This window comes from Rhipicephalus microplus, unplaced genomic scaffold (assembly GCF_043290135.1).
Source record: "Rhipicephalus microplus isolate Deutch F79 unplaced genomic scaffold, USDA_Rmic scaffold_132, whole genome shotgun sequence".
Lineage (NCBI taxonomy): Eukaryota > Metazoa > Arthropoda > Arachnida > Ixodida > Ixodidae > Rhipicephalus > Rhipicephalus microplus.
Genome location: NW_027464704.1, coordinates 77,501 through 94,171, shown reverse-complemented (window position 1 = coordinate 94,171; position 16,671 = coordinate 77,501). Strand labels below are relative to the sequence as shown.

At 48.4% G+C, this 16,671-nt stretch overlaps 1 protein-coding gene across 1 annotated transcript in view; it reads left to right on the top strand.

The window, feature by feature from the left end:
- LOC142790836 (homeobox protein Meis1-like) overlaps window positions 1-16,671 on the top strand; it is a gene marked incomplete at its 3' end in the record, with an annotated part of 110,659 nt that overhangs the window by 26,631 nt on the left and 67,357 nt on the right. The window contains exon 2 of the mRNA XM_075885361.1: window positions 6,966-7,198. Coding sequence (XP_075741476.1) covers window positions 6,966-7,198 — 233 coding nt within the window. The remainder of the gene's footprint in view (window positions 1-6,965; window positions 7,199-16,671) is intronic.

Here is a 16,671-nt window from a genome sequence, read left to right as displayed (position 1 = left end):
ATCCACCGCTCACTCCGTGGACATTTTGTTGGAGTTCGAGGTAGATTGACTGGGGCTATTTGCTGGCTGTTCATATCTGTCTTTTCGCGCTGGTTATTACAAAGCGAGCGAAAAACAGGGAACACGTTGACAGTGGGTGGTGCGCAACAGTATATACTACTGAAAGAGTGACAAGTCGCCTTCTGTTACCTTCTCGTACTGTCACTATCTGCCTGGTTTGCTGTACGGTGTGCATGTCTTTTTTTTTTTTTTGGGGGGGGGGGGGGGGTTCATTCTTCATTCGTTGAGTGGTGGGGTGGTAGCGTGTCAGCCGAGTCCCCCACGCGCAGGACCGCATGGTTGAGGGGAGGAGGGAGGGGGGGCGAACTGAGAGGTGAGTGCCAGTTTGTGAGGTATCGGCGGGGGTGATGGTGCGAACCGGTAAGCTTCATCATTCAGTCTGCTTCGGGTGCATCCAACGGCCGGATGGATCGGAACCGGTGATAGGTGTTGGTAGCGGGTGTGAGGAGAGGCAGGGAACAAACGACGATGTGTTTGGGTGCTCACGATAAGGCTTGGATGTGAATCCTCTCCGCATCTTTGTTGTGTCGCTTTGGATGATTCTCTTCGTCGTGCTTGCGCGTTGATCGTTTTATTTATTTTTTATTTTTAGAGAAAGCAAATCTGAGTTGACTTGCACAATGGAATCAGCGCCGAATGGCAAAGACGTAGCACGAGAGAGCACAGGACATAGTCTGTCTTTCGCAATTGAAATGCTTATTCCGTAACTACCGGATAGTAAGTATATAACGAAACCGGACACAGGAGCATGCGCAAAAAAAAAAAAAGAAACGTGTGGTTTAACATTGCGAACTTGTGACATCGTATTCAGCTCCAGAAAAGAACGCAGAAAACGAATTGAATAGACATGCTAGACGAGGCAGACGCGGCAAGCGACTGCATGGAAAAGCGGAGTATAGGAGAACATTTATAACGTGGCATGTTTCGCACATTTGCCAATTGAGTGCTGATTTAATCCTGACGTTACGTGAACTTGTACAGATGGCGCCACGGTTTGTTCCACAAAGACAGCCAATGCACGGAGAGAATAAAAGCGCTCGTTCTTCGCATTTTCGAAGGTGGCCCTATTCAGAGGTGGCTTACCCACGTATTCTAGAGCGTCTCTTCAGTGAACGCTCCACCTTCACTTGAGGAAGCCGATGGGAGCGCCATCTCTAGGCAGGGCAAGTCACTGCATATCAGTGATATTGTGCTGCTATTCTTGAGTAGCGCAGCGTCATTTTCAGCCGAGCAGCGGCGCAGTGCTAAACGCTGTCAAGTGAAGGGTGGAAGTCGAGTCGAGGAGCGTTTGTGAATACGGGGGTTAGGGGCCCTCTAAAGCGTTCTGTATGCAACCGTCGGAAAAACCAATCGTACTCGCTTAATCAAACACGCGCTGATTAAGCGATTATGACAAAACTGCCCCCTCCCCCCCCCCCCAATCCACGCGATTTGATGAAAAAGAGAGCGCTCTTAATTCCCCCCCCCCCCCCCCGCTTCCCCCTACCCACTTGAAAAAGTAAAACTAAACGAAAAAAAAAACCCCGCCCGATTGAGGCGCCTTTGAGGTCTAGTTTTTATGGTGCGTGAACGCTGACCACAAGGTCGTGGTATCGAATCCAGGCCGTGGTGGTCGCATTTCGATGGACACGAAAGGCCTCCCTCGAAAGAGGAGGAAAAAATACCGTGTCCTTCTTTGTAAAGGCTGTTTCCCGTAAGACATCTGGGCGCTGCAATCTTGGGCAGTTAAACCGATGTTTTCTTTTTTTTTTTTGTATATAGCGACGCGAATTCATAGCGCATGAAACATAGCATGCACCGACCGAACCGTTTTCATGTATGCACATTCATCTATCGTGTAACAGTGTTCGTTTAGTTTTGAGCACTCGAAACACAAAGGTTAACATCCCGATGTGGCGGAACTCCTCCGTAAAATAGACGTTGTTTATGGGCTCTTGACAGCATCGCTTCAGCTGTACAATGCGGGCGTTCTCGGCGTTACCGTAGTCTTCGCATTCCTAATATAGCAGCTCCGATGACTCGTACACATCGCTGCAGTGTTTTTCTCGGAATATGGGAAACGTCACCGCGGCTGTGCAGTGCGTATAGCTTAGTCGTGGTACGCAGGCTGCAGGCATACAGTCATGTCGTATCCTGGTATGCAGGTGTGCGCGCAAACTTAATTCAATCGGCTTCACGCATCCGCTGCTTGATGATGCTGACGTCATCCACACATCGTCTGCTAAACTTGCTATATATATATAACTGTTCAAGCTGCATGGCTGTATTTTATATACGAAAACTGTCGCTGCCATTTTGTCTGGTTTATAGTGAACCCGATGCTTCGTCCGCACGAAACTTTTTTTTTTCTTTTGCGCGCGCATGATATAATGTTCTCGTGTGTGTCGAGCGAGGCACGAGGTCAGATTCCCAGTCTCACGAGCAACTGTATAGGTTTAGGCAGCCTTCATATCAAGCTCGTGAAAAAAAATCGTCAGCTCTGAGGTACAGATTTGTTCTTGCGGTGCCGTATTTCTTTTTTTTTCTTTGCCCCGCCGCGGTGGTCTAGTGGCTAAGGTACTCGGCTGCTGACCCGCAGGTCGCGGGTTCAAATCCCGGCTGCGGCGGCTGCATTTCCGATGGAGGCGGAAATGTTGTAGGCCCGTGTGCTCAGATTTGGGTGCACGTTAAAGAACCCCAGGTGGTCTAAATTTCCGGAGCCCTCCACTACGGCGTCTCTCATAATCATATAGTGGTTTTGGGACGTTAAACCCCACATACCAAATTTATTTTTATTTATTCAAAAAAATGTGATCCCCTGTGACGTCTGCACATGCTAGGATAAGAAAGTGACTTTGTATTAAAAGTTTTATCGAGCCGGTCGTCTCCGAATTTTGTCGTCTGTCTCCGTACATCACAACGTGATCGTCTATAGCCAAACTTCGATGGGGTTCTGCAAAAACAATGGAATTATAACAAACGTTTAATATGCCTCGGTGCGTATGACGCATTATAATCTGACGCGTTGATTAAGATAATGAAAATTTTGTATTCTTATGCGTCATTACCGCGATAAGACTATGAGACGTGGCGTTTAGCGGGCAACACCAAACACATTTCTAACCACCTGCGATATTTCTAGTGTGTCGCTATATATGTAAAAGCACGAGTGTTTTTTTTTCTCTTTTTTTTGTTTCTGATTTTGCCCATATCCAAACGCGACTGCAGCTAGAAGCCGAACCCACGACCTTCTGCCATGCAGCGCAGCGTCGTAGCGGCCAAGACTTCCGATACGTCCACAATAGTGCGACCTTATACCCTATAACTTCGATTGTATTCTACGGATACAATCAAACGGATACTAAGGTTGACCTCGGACAGACATGTAGATCCGGGTTTCTGATGCCCTTTTTGTTTTGTTCAAGTACGGCGACGTACAATGGAGTGAGAATAAAATGCCCCGCAAGTGATCGGTAAAGATGAAAGGAGGATAAATCTCTGGTAACGAAGTTGCGCTTCTACAATAGTCTCTAAAGGGCCACATTCACAGCGAGAAAGGACTCGACATATTAGGAAGTAAGGGATGAGAAAGAAGAAGAACGGTCGGCAGTGTGAAGCTTCGGCAAGTTTCCGTGGTGTCATAAATTTTGAACATTAATTTCCGTGCGTGCCACTGGTAAGCTGGTAATGTTTCATCATGCGGGATGGAACACGTTGCATGAAAAGATGTCATAGGCGTCCGTATAGTGTCCTCCATTAGAGGGGGAGGGGGTGATAAGAGTAACCGTAACGCACCCCCCTCCCCCTGCGTAAACAAGCCCTATAATGGATGCAAAAAAAAAAAAAGCACTGCCATGATTCTCGCAACGGCCTATCATTGGTCCCCAGCTTAATTTTTTTCGAAAGGAGTTTGTAACTCTAGCGATAATCTGCCTTGTCTGTGAAGCCCAAACTCCATAAGCGCGAAAATGCACGCGACAGCGACGAGCGACGCTATGAGCGACGAAACAGGGCGTTCGCGCGACGTGTCGCGTGCTCGTTTTCGCGCGATCACTCGGTTCTCCAGATTTGGAAACCGTCGCTCATCGCCCGGAAGTGCTGGGCTCAAGCAGCCAATAGTGAAAAACCGGAAAAGACGAAGACTACATAGGTGCACGTTACCCTGCCCGAGTCACGTATGCGCAACAAGGAATAACGCAATGTTTATTACGCATGCGCATATAAAAAAATGCTGCAAGGCAATAATAAACACTTTCCGTTCCATTACACAACAATATATCTTATTTTTAAATTGGAAACCGCTCGCTACGCGGTTTTCTTGGTGCGAGTAGACGGCCTCATGCCAGCAACAGTGGAATTCGCTCGCCGAAGCCGTCGCGTGAATGAGGTTTGCCTGCGCTAGCGAATGATCGCGCGAAGACGATCTACGTCGCGTCGCTCGTCGCTGTCGCGTGCATTTTCGCGCTTATGGAGTTTGGGCTTGGAGCGAGCCGCGTACCGCCATGGTGCCCCCGTCAAATTGAGCACGCCACGGATTGAAGAAAGTGGCGTCTAGAGAGAAACGCTACGTACAATCACTTAGTCCGCTGCAAGGCATTGCAAAGATAAGGATGCGAAAGTGAGAGGACGCGCATGCGCACTCACCACGTCAGATGGCGCGGCGATGCAGTTATATCAGATGGCGGTCGTAGCTCTCGCTTCCCGACTTATTTTGCAGACGGTTGTACAGATCCGCCTTCAAAAGCACACGGAAAAGTACAGATAAAAAGACGAGACAGAACTGCTGCACTTCATCGCGTCTAGTCTTGTTTCCTGTCCCTTTCCGTGCGCTGTAGTTTCATTGTGGTACGGCCCCGCCGGGGTAGTCTGAAGGCTAAGGTACTCGGTTTCCGACCCGCAGGTCGCGTGATCGAATCCCGGCTGCATTTTCGATGGAGGCGAAAATGCTGTAGGCCCGTGTGCTCAGATTTGGGTGCACGTTTTTAAAGAAGCTCAGGGGGTTGAAATTTCCGGAGCCTTCCACACCGGGCGTCTCTCATAATCATATGGCGGTTTCGGTACGTTGAACCCCACTTATCAATCAATCAATCAATCAATCAATCAATCAATCAATCAATCAATCAATCAATCAATCAACCAACCAACCAACCACTGTGGTACGTGTTGGGGTACAAGAAGTGGTGCGTGTTTGTCGGGCGACCTTGCCAGCACTTGCAACACTCTCTCCAGGAGCCAGCCGGCTAACGAACCAACCAAGAGACAGTGTTTTGCATCGCCAACCGGACGGGTTGGCACGCCAAGATGCATTCCAAGTTTAGGACCTTCGACCTCGTGAAGAGCCGCGTTGTTTCGAGAAAGCAGCAACAGCGCCGGCAGGGCTCGTGCGTCGGTTTGTGGAGTTCTCTTGCCTGCGGCGTTGAGGACCCGACGTTTGAGTTTTGAAGTGGAGGCGGTTTAAAAGCGCCGGGACTATACGCGGCGCGGGCTTCTCTTCGTGCTGGCGCTTCCTCGCTTGCCCTTTGTGTTTCGACGCTTCTTGACCCCCGCACCGCTCGTGGCGTATAAACTAAACTGCTTCCTTCTCGAGGGCCCTCCCAAGGCGACTGTTTATATTCGGCCCACTGGAAACCCTCCTATGCTTTCTTATCCTCCCGAGAACCTCTCGTGGTTATTATATACCGTCCTCTTCTCGGCTCCTCCCGCTGCTTCTGCTGCGGCGTGGCGCGAATTTTCAGCCTAGCGCGTTCAGTCGACCCCTCCTCCTCCTCCTCTCGCACCCTGGAGTTGGAACCGAGCCAAGACTGTCGAATCCATCAGGGACGACCGAGACGTAGTGGGGTGTAAAGGGGGTTGAAGCCGCTGATTGACGTCATGCAGTCCCGAGCGTGACCTCATCTAGAGGTGGAAGTTATTGCACCAGGCGGGTGTTTGTGCGAGACGTTCTTTTGTGGTGTCTTGTTGTTTTTTTTTTTGCCGGCGGAACAGGAGTTAGCGCTCCTACGGTGCGTGATTCGCTGGTGTGGTATGTGAGTGCGGTGTTTTATATTTGGGTCCCAAAGGGCGCCACCTTGCTCTACGCTTTCCACGTCAGGCATTCGGTTTGTCGGCGTCGATTGCGTCTATGGCTTTCGATTTAATAAAATGACGGATAAAGAAACCGTAATTTGAACTTCATTTTATTTTAACACCTTAAATACCACATTCGAAGTATTGCTTAACCGTTGGTTAGCACTTTTTTTTTTCTCGTGAAAGTACGTGTTATGGTGTGATACACGTTTCCACAAAGCGCGGAAATTCTGTATTACCGATTACGGTGTGGTATCCCGGGTCGACGAAAGACGGATCCCAACGTAAAACGTAACGATCGTTTATTAACGTGGAAGCAGCAGCACGGCAAGCATGCCGATGCTGCACTGAAACGGTTAGATGAAAAAAAATCGGAAAAGCGAGCCTGGCAGCTCGGGTCTTGTAGGCAGCCACCTGTGGTGACGGCAGCCTCCGGTGAAACTGCGGTGGCGCTGTCCCTTATCTTACGCGCGTAGCAACATGCGTCCGAGTCACGCAGGCTGCGCCGGTCTGTGCGCAGTGCGTCGCCAGAACGGCAACAACACAGCGGTCCAAATTGTTCCAGTCTCTGACAGCGCGAGGATGAAAACTAGTCTTCAAATGTTGCGGTTCGTGTTCGAATACAGTTAACTTGCAGTTGATGACTGAGCGATGTGACGTGCCTGAAGATGATAGCGTGACGTAAGGTGGGCTGTTTAAGAAATGTTAAAGAAATTGCCAAGAGAGAGAGAGAAAGAGCGTGGCAGTACGTCGACGAAAAGCGGTGCATGACAAGCTAGATTCTGCCTTTGAGCGATTGTTCGGTCTGGCTTTTGGTTATGCTTTCTCGTGACGCTGAGTGTCCTCGTGCGCATGCGCAGTACGATGACCCGGTGCCCCACTACGGCGGCGGCGCTGGCGGCGGAGGCACGGCCCTGGAGGGACCCCTGGGGGGCTACGACCACCACGGCCGCATGCAACAGCTGGCGCACAGCCCGCACCCCATGAACGCTGCGGCCGCCATGTACACCAATCACGGAGCCGCCGGAGCCGCCAATCACGTGATGGGCGCCGTGCCGGACGTCCACAAGCGAGACAAGGACGCCATCTATGGGTGAGCACTTCTCGTCTCTTTCGAAAGCGGGCTGGTCGATGCTAAGCACACATATGTGTGTACGAACTCCGCTGCTTGGACGGCAAGGTGCATGGTGAAGATTAGACATTAAGGACAACCACCACGTCACCATAACCACCGCACCCACCACATCTGTGACTAGTGTCTTCTTTTTCATCGGTGCCATCGTGTTTTTTTTTTTTTCAAACTCCATTCAATTCTTCATTGAACACTGCATGCATTGGATGCAAAATGCCTTCCAATGGCATTTTCATGCTTGGCATCATACATGTGGTGTTAATTAAAGGACTGATCTGAACTATAAGGTTCTTCAGAGAATTAGTTCCTGGGCTAGTTGGTCCATGATTTGCGTTGCGCGAGTTAGGTATGCGATATGTACAAGAAGACGCACAGCACAGGGCACCCGCTAACTCGCAACTACATGGTAAAAAAAAAAAAAAAAAAATCTGCGTACTTACAGTACTCACAGATTCGAACGCGACATCGAAATTGTTAGGCCTAACGACTCGTTACGTAATTGCTCGAGATAATCACTTTACGATGAATCTGATCACTAAAGATGACGTTGGCTCTGATCTAAAAAACCGATATGAGTCGAGCTGAAGATGGTGGGAAAAAGTATTACCTGGAACCCTAAATTGCCCCGCTTCAATTCCCAATAACTGTACGTACATTGTACAGCCGGCATGCGCAGGTGGGCTGTCCACCGTAACCCCAAACAAGAAATATTGATTACCACGTCGAATCTAACAGTTTATCTTCTTGAGCGACACTACCGAACTATGACTGACACAATCACTTTCTTTCTTTTTTGACATTCTAAACGCTTCCGTAAGTTCTCTGGCCAGTGAATTAAGACCCTTATCGGTCAACTAAGCCTGGTTTTGGTCGTATACACCAGTGAGATCTTCTCGCCACCCATAGGAAGTAAAACGTTTTATTGGATGCGCTAATATGTGTTTTTGCCACTTCTTTTGGCAATGTATTAGCGGAATGCACTATGGCTCGACAAGAGATGTGACATTAATCAGAATGTTTTTGTTAACGAATTTTGGAAATGTTCTTTGATGTGGGAGTGTCGTGACACAGAAATGAGTCACTGAATTGTGACAGCGTCAAGCAATCAACTTTTGACACACCTATAGACCATCAATTTTTGACGTAGCATTAAGCCACATAGAGACAAACCTAGGTCTTTACATTACCGATTTGGTCTCTAACAGCCGCTCATGCAAGGCGATTGCACGCTGCTCAATGGTAGTGCATTTTACCAAGGATTTGGTCTACGTGGTCGCACACTTCCACCTGTACACTTATCATCGACCTATAGCCTCTCTGACAGCGGCAAACTAGCTATATATATCTAAGGCGATACGGAAACACTAGCTGAGCTAAGTAGTTTGAGACGAATCAAATATTTCAAGTTCTACTGGCCCATGACACAGGTTTATTATGGTCGATAGGGGCTTGTTGGTAATCTATAGTTAAACCTACGCAGTGCCAACCTTCTGACCCTGTCCTTCGCACCGTGTGCGTGTTTCTGTGGTATGGCTTGATTATATGTTCGTTCGTAATAATCTTGTGTCTAACAAAAACAAAGCGAGTCATTAAAATTTCCCCCTGTTTTGTCCTTTTTGTGGTCCGCGCACGCTAACAGACAGTTCTAATATTGTCCAGAGACATTTAGATAAGATTGCTTATGTGAACTTGCGTCATTAACCATCCTTGATCAATTTTTGTCTTGGAATGTTGACATACTACTTGACATCAGGGTTTGAGTTAGATACTTCACACCCAACAATACTAAGCCAAAAAACGTTGCCGTCTCTTGCTTATAAGTTTATTACGTTTAGTATGCCATATTACGTAAAAACAGAGCAATGAAAGTATCTGCGTCTGGTGAACATTTTGTAACAAGTGTATAGACGTCCTTGAGGATTAGGCAAACCAGTTTTTTCTAAAGGGTTTATCTACAAACAGAACCAACGCCTTTGAGCATTTTTATCGAATAGTCGTTCTATGTGATATTGGCGGACTGTGCCAGGTACGAAGCCTGCACTGGCCTTTTTAGACTATCCAAGCCTCTTTTCCTGGGGGCTTTATGTATTGAAGCCACGCCCTCACACCTTTATTGATCGACTGGTCGGCCTCCGGGACATTGACAGACTATGTGTGTATAGTCTATACAGGCACAAAGTCTAGACACATATTTAGGCCTATAGACTATCCAAGTCTAGTTTTTATCTACGAACACCACGCCCTTACACCTTTTGATCGTCTATAGTCGGCCTCGGTGATATTGGCGGGCTGTATGGGCACAAAGCGGCCAATAAAAAGGGCAACATTGGCGAAGTGGTCTGCAAGACATCTATAGCCGGAGACGTTTTATGGGCTTCCTAAATCTATTTCGATAAGGATCGGCTCGTGTCGAGGATCCGGCAAAAAAAAACGCGTAGCATACGCAGAAGCAATGCCGGCAGCAACTACAGCAGCAGCGGCTAGAAAACGGGCGAGCAGCAGCAGCAGCGTGCAGCTGTTGGCTCACAGCAGGTGGGAAACGAAGCCAGCATCCAGCGCGATCGTTGTAAAAGGGAAAGGGCGGAGGGTGAGTGAGGGTAGGCGTACGAAAACTGCAGCGAGGCAGCTTCGCGGCGACTGCGCCGAAACGGAAAAAACAACATCGGCAAGAAAGCGGGAACACTATGCAAGCTGCGCTGGGTTAGGGGGCCTCTTGCGGCAGTTACCGGAAAATTCAAAACGCGAAGAGCAGATAAAGAAAGAAAGAAAATAATAAAACGAAAATGAAATAAAAGAAAGGCAGCTCCCCCCCCCCCCCCCCCCTTGTTCTCTACCCGTGCGAGCGTGTGCCGTGGGCCACGGGTTTGAGAATGAACGCATAATCACCCGCAACGCTTTGATGGGTAGATAAGCAGATAGGTAAAGTGACGTGCATTCTTATCAGGTGTCGCTTGAAGTGGTATAGGGGGACAGAATTTGTTGTTTTTGCCCGTCGTGTAATGAATAAAATCTGAATCAGGGGTGAGGGAAGCGGGGGACATGAGGGGGGGCTGGAGCTCCACCCCCAATGTTTTAGGCCGCCGGCTGCTTTCTATTTGCCCCCCCCCCTCCCCCCTCCAAGATCAAGCGTAATCAAAACGGAACGCATATGTTCCTAGCTTCCCTGCCACCCTAAAGCTACTCAACTCACTTGTCTTAGGTGCCCCTCCCCCCTCCACCAGTAAAAAAAAATTAAGAATTTCTGGCGCCGCCCCTGATCCTAATGAAAGAGAAAACTGAAGTGGACGCAAAAGATCACTGCCTAAGCACTCCGTAACCAGCGAAAACTGAAACGTGTGGCCACTGTGTTTATCAGCTGGTTCAACCCGGCGTGGCATTGAATCGTTCCACAATTACTGGTTGCGCGTTCGTGTTTCTTAATTAAACTAGACGCACCTTTCGCTCGGGTTTACCACGGTGTCCAGTGTTCGTTTCACATGCCGCACATTGTGTCTTGTATGATCACGGCCGCGGAGGAATGTAATGAGCGGTTGAATTCGTTTCGCAATGCGTCAATCGCAGTGGTTGTTCTCTAACCACAGGTGGTCACAGACGTGGCAGCCGAAGTCCATGTGCCGCCTGGAAAACTCCTGCAATCATCACATTAGAGAGTTCTGGTACTGCGTACGCTGCGTACGTGGCGGCGTTGCGTACGTAAGGACGCCACGTTCTGCGTAGTGCGCATGCGCAGACCGCAACGCGCACGTATCGCGTTACGTACGCAGCCGCTACGTACACACGCATGAGATGCGTGCGTGCGTACGTATGAGCTGATCGCGCCGCTCTCGAACAAGTTCGCGACAGCGCGAGACTTCGTTTAGCAAAATGGCGGAATCGAAGGCAAGCACCGACTGGCTCTGTGGCTTAAATAATGACCATAATCTGGCTATAACACTTGGATTGGCTCACATTGGCTGTCAACAACACGTGCTTCTATTTTGATCCACGAGATGACGCAACACGCTTCACGCTCGTTACGTACGCGGGTACTACGGCGTACTAAAAGCCGATTAGTGGCAAACGACGCCACGTAACGCAATTCGCTTGCGTGATGCGTACGTAGCACCATTCCGCAGTACTGAAACTCTCTATTGACGCTGCAACGCTGCGTTGTTGTAGCACAGAACACCTACCAGTTCACAGAACACCTACCAGTAGCGTCTGACAGCGCGAGCCAACTCGCTGGGGTCTCACGAGAAACTGCAGGGTGCACGCGGGTTCGGCGCCGCGGTTGCGACGACGTCACTCACAGCGCAGCCAATGGCGCGCGTGCTTGGGAATTACCTAACTGGTAGCACAGCCAATGGAGACCGCTCATGACACCGCGGCCAAACGGATTTTCGTTTCTCCTTGCCATGCACAGCTTCCGCTGTAAAAAGAATAATATTTTCAAAAAAAAAAAAGAAAACAAAGCAACGAAATTTGGGTGGAAGTTCATTCCTTCCTCACACATTCCTTGAAAAGAGTTGTGAGCGCTAGGCTTCTGTGCAACCAGTTTTGTGCTTAAATTGAGGACGACGCAGCGAGCAATGGAAAAAAAAATGGTAGGTGTGACCTTAAGAGACAATAAGAGAGCAGAGTGGATTAGGGAACAGACGGGGGTTAAGGATATCATAGTTGAAATAAAGACGAGGAAATGGACATGGGCCGGGCATGTAGTGCGTAGACAGGATAACCGCTGGTCATTAAGGGTAACTAACTGGATTCCCAGAGAAGGCAAGCGGGTTGGGGGAGACAGAAGGTTAGGTGGGCAGATGAGATTTAAGAAGTTTGCGGGTATAAATTGGCAGCAGCAAGCACAGGACTGGGTTAACTGGCGGAACATGGAAGAGGCCTTAGTCCTGCAGTGGACGTAGTCAGGCTGATGACGATGATGATGATGTAGCCAGCTACGTTTACGCGAAAAACACTCTGGCTGTCGCCTCACTCGGCACTTTCTGAAACAGAAACTGCGATTGAGTGGTATGAAACCCTTTCCAAAATAATTAACCGTCGCGTACCGAAACAAGCGAACTTTCCAGCCTGGATAAGTGGGTAGTTAGCTATCTATTGCGACAAAAAAAAAAAAGCTGTGAAATATCTGTCAGTGCTCCTTTACGGAGGCTGCATGTCGCCATCGTGCTCGGTGAGCCTCACTTCTGCACCGAAGTGTGTCGCCAGTTTCGTTACGGGGTTGATTGGTGTTGAGCGGTGTTATATAAAAAACAGAAGTTTTATATGTAGACTTCCTTATAGATACCACAGAGGGTACTCCGGTGCCAGTGTCTATGGAAGTTGCAACGCACGGCGCTTCAGCAAGCATGGGAAATGATGGGTAGTGCCAAGGAGGATTAAAGAAAAAGTGCTGGAGTAAAAGCTCCCGCAACGCCTTGCCAGCAGAAGTGAAGCCACCTTTTACCACTGTCAAGATGGCGGAAACATGCTATTTTCTGATAGTGCCCACTTGAAGATCAAGTGGCTTCGATATGTTATGTGAATGCTGCGTTAGTTCTTTATTAAAAGAAAGTTGTCCCCGACGAAACAACACACAGAAACGAGTATGGGTGACTGAATCTTCAAAGAACTTTGCGTCCGATTAGAGGCTCACTAAGGAAAAGTAGTAACTGTAAGACGCACTTGGAGCGCTATGTGACCCGGCGAAGTTCACACATTAAACTCGTTGGGCGTGCGAGGGAAACGCTTCGTTTTTAATCGCTGACCGATGATACTTTATCATGCCCCTAGTATGATGGCCGCCACAGCCGCCATCTTGTCAGAGAAACGACTTCACTTCCGCGCAATCATTTCAGGAACTTTTTTAACCCTCCTTGGGTAGTGCACAAATTTGTCTAGTCTTCGTTACTTCGGCTTCGTTTGGCTTCGAGTGGCTTGAAACTTGTTTGTCAGGAAAGACAGTCAGCAAAGGTGGCTCAACGATCGCAGCGCCAGAGTACCTTCTAGTTAATTTTGGAAGACTATTTGGTTTAACACGACGCTAAAGCTATAGACCGACGCGCGCTCTCATTTCGATGTTTATCGTCTGCGCGTTATTATAAGTCTGTCACACCGATTACACGAACTTCTACGAACGCCACTCGTCTATGGCGGGGCTGGGATGCACGTATACGCTACGTTTGCATCGCAATGAACAGAGTTGTCAACCGGAAACGTTGTGCGATCGCGAACGGGTTGCTTACTTAGCGCAGCCGCGTACACTATAATTCGTGCGTTGCACTCGCTGTATAGGCAGTTCGTGGAAAACAACCCTTTTCTCGGCGTTCGGCGTAGACAGCGCGCATGCCTTGTACCGGCGTAAGCGGTCCCGGCCGATGTGCGCGTCATGTGGTTGCACACACGAAGTACACGATCAACACGAAGTACACGATCAAAACACGATAAAAAAAAAGTCCGCACGGAGACTTGTTTTAGCCGTAGCTTTCTTTTTTTTCTTCTTTTTTTTTTCTGGCGCATGTGTTCGTATGCCTGTTTTGCGTATGAACGTGGTATACGTGTACGAGATAGCACTGTGGAGAGACCGCATGCCAAATGAATTTTGAGAAAGGGTCTCGGCTAGAAAGAGCGTATACAAGAGAGGAGGCAGTTGCCTGTGGACCGATCGCATTGCTGATCGTCGCACTCGCTGTCACATGTACAACCCCGTACATCCAACTGTTCTGCTTGTACGCTTAGTACGCTTCCTTATAGCTTTAAAAAAATAAAAAGAAATCCCGGTCTCCGCGTACACGTACCATCACTTTTGTGTGCGTCTCTTTGGTTTGTTCTCTGTGAGCTTTCGTGTTCGAATCGTAATTACAACAACGATTTTCGAGAGGATTGTTTTCATTATCGGCGCGAACGGGGAGGGAAGGAGGGAGATAGGGGGTGCGTTTATTATCCGATAGCAAAGAGGTGGCGGCCATTCTGAGCACAAGGGAACACCCAGGACCAGCTTGCATTTAGAGTAGATTAGTAGTTCGTTTACATCTACTCGTCTGCAATGTCGAACGTGCTCGTTTTTAAGGGAAAGTGGTTTTGGAAGCGGGAAGGTGCACGATGACGAAGCGTAAGAATGACGCTGTATAAACCGCACCAACTGTAATCTTGTGACGTCACAGACTTCAAGTCTGTATCCGCCGCGGTGGAGCAGTGGGTGTACGTTGCTCGGCTGCTGACCCAAAGGTCGCGGGTTCGATTCCAGCCGCGGGGGTCGCATTTAGATGGAGGCGAAATGGTAGGGGCTCGTCTACTGTGCGTTGTCAGAGATGGTCGGACTTTCCAGAGCTCTCCACTACGGCGTCTCTCATAATCATGTCTTGGTTTTTGGGGACTTAAAACCCCAGATATTATTATTGGACTTGAAGTCTGTGACGTCACAAGCATCAAGTTTGTGACGTATTCCTTAAAGTTTATTTTTCTTTTGTATCACAACGGTTTAAACATAGATAAAGACAACTATATAAAGCCACCTAACCATCACTCCCTTCGTACCAACCACAATAAGTGCATCAGACCATTCATGTCACGCTGTGACACTTTTAAATATTCATTCTTCCCGTCAGCAGTGGAAGAGTGGAATAAATTGCCACGTGAATGCGTTAATCTTTCCTCTGCAGATTCATTTGTTCGGAATGTAGAAAGCCTGTTTTATGAAGACTAAAAGCAACTTTTTTTTTATGTTTGTGAGCGCTTCCGAGCACACTGATCACTGTTGTACCCCCTGCTGATACCTCGATGTTTTGTGACCTGTCCATGATTTTGTACAATTGCTTTCATCGTTCAAGTTTTATTTTCACCATCATCTTGTGATTCTGTTTCTTCCGCTATGTGCGATATTGCCTGGTTTGTACGCGACTGTGTATATTTTCCCGCCCACCCTGTATGAGTCTGAGAAAGGCTTACAGTATTAAATAAATAAATAAAATAAAGTATTAGTGCGACAATGTTGGTATTGTCAGTGTGACGTCAAACTGATAATGCGAACTTGGTCACGCTGAAAATTTCGAGTTTGATGAACACCCCTCCTCGAGCGGGCCCGTGACAGCGCTCCGTTTGCTCCACAATGAATCGGTTGTCGTATCCGGAAACGTTGCCCTATCGCGAACAGGTTGCTTAGTGCAACAGAAAGGTAGATGGGCGGATGAGATCAAGAAGTTTGTTGGTATAAATTGGCAGCAGCAAGCACAGGACCGAGTTGACTGGCGGAACATGGGAAAGGCCTTCGTCCTGCAGTGGACGTAGTCAGAATGATGATGATGATGATGATGATGATGATGATGATGAGGAGGAGGAGGAGGAGGAGGAGGAGGAGGAGGAGGAGGACGCTGTAATACGTGCGTTGCGGTGGTATACACGCAGTTCATGGCAAACTAGGGGCTTAGCCGAAATTTTTTTTTTTCTGGGTGGGAGGGGGGGGGGCACCTTTTTGATTTCGGGAGGTGAAACCCCTTGAAATATCAATTTTGTGCTCCCTATGCCGTCGTGAATAAAAAAACCGCATATATTAGGGGGGGGGGGGGCACCGGCCCGGTTGGTTACCCCCCTGTCTACACCCCTGAGGCTAACACCCCAACAACCCGGCGTTCGTCAGAGGTGGTCGTCACAGGACATTTTATATACGGAAACATTAAAATAGCTGGGTTCGCAACCATCTAGCGCACCTAGAGAGGATGCATTCTGGCGCTGCATACGATGGACTGTCGATCAGCCAGCGTGAAGATCTCTACCAGAAGTTTACGGACGGAACTACCACGAAAGATGCACATTCTTGCGAACCGTGCGAAAGACACGGGGGGGCTCGCGATAAGCGCACCTGTTGAAGTTCTAGCCTCCCGCTCGTCTTGATACATTTAACACGACGTGTTTGAGCATGTGAACTCGTGCAGCTTTCAATTTTGTAATCTATAGAATCTCTATATAGACTTCAGCTTGCACCGGTGCGGCACCCATATACTGTGAATATGTCTTCTTTTTCTTTTTTATTGCTTGTTTTTTTTTTCGTGATATATTAGAACTGTCGAGCAACGCGGCACTGCCTCGATGGGTCCTCTATGACAAAAAAATAATAAACTAAAATAAAATTTTAAAAGACGTCTTTTTTTTTTTCGTTTCGCCCACGCTATATTAAAAAAGCGTGTACGTTCGCGTATTCGTATGCTGCATTCGTATTGTTCTCATCCTGCCAGCTGCGGTTTAATCGATGAGCAGCTTACACGGTTTTTTTCCACTCTCCGGTGTGCCAACCTCCCTCCACCTCCTCCTCTCTCTCTTTCGCATCTCCAGCTTCGCAACACTTCGTACACTCGTTCTGAACTCGCCTGCATACGCGGGCAACAACGGCGTCTATACGCGTTCAGCGCAATCGCTCACGCTGCTTTTGCAATGTCACGTCGCACTTCGTCTTCTTTTTGTTTCGTCTT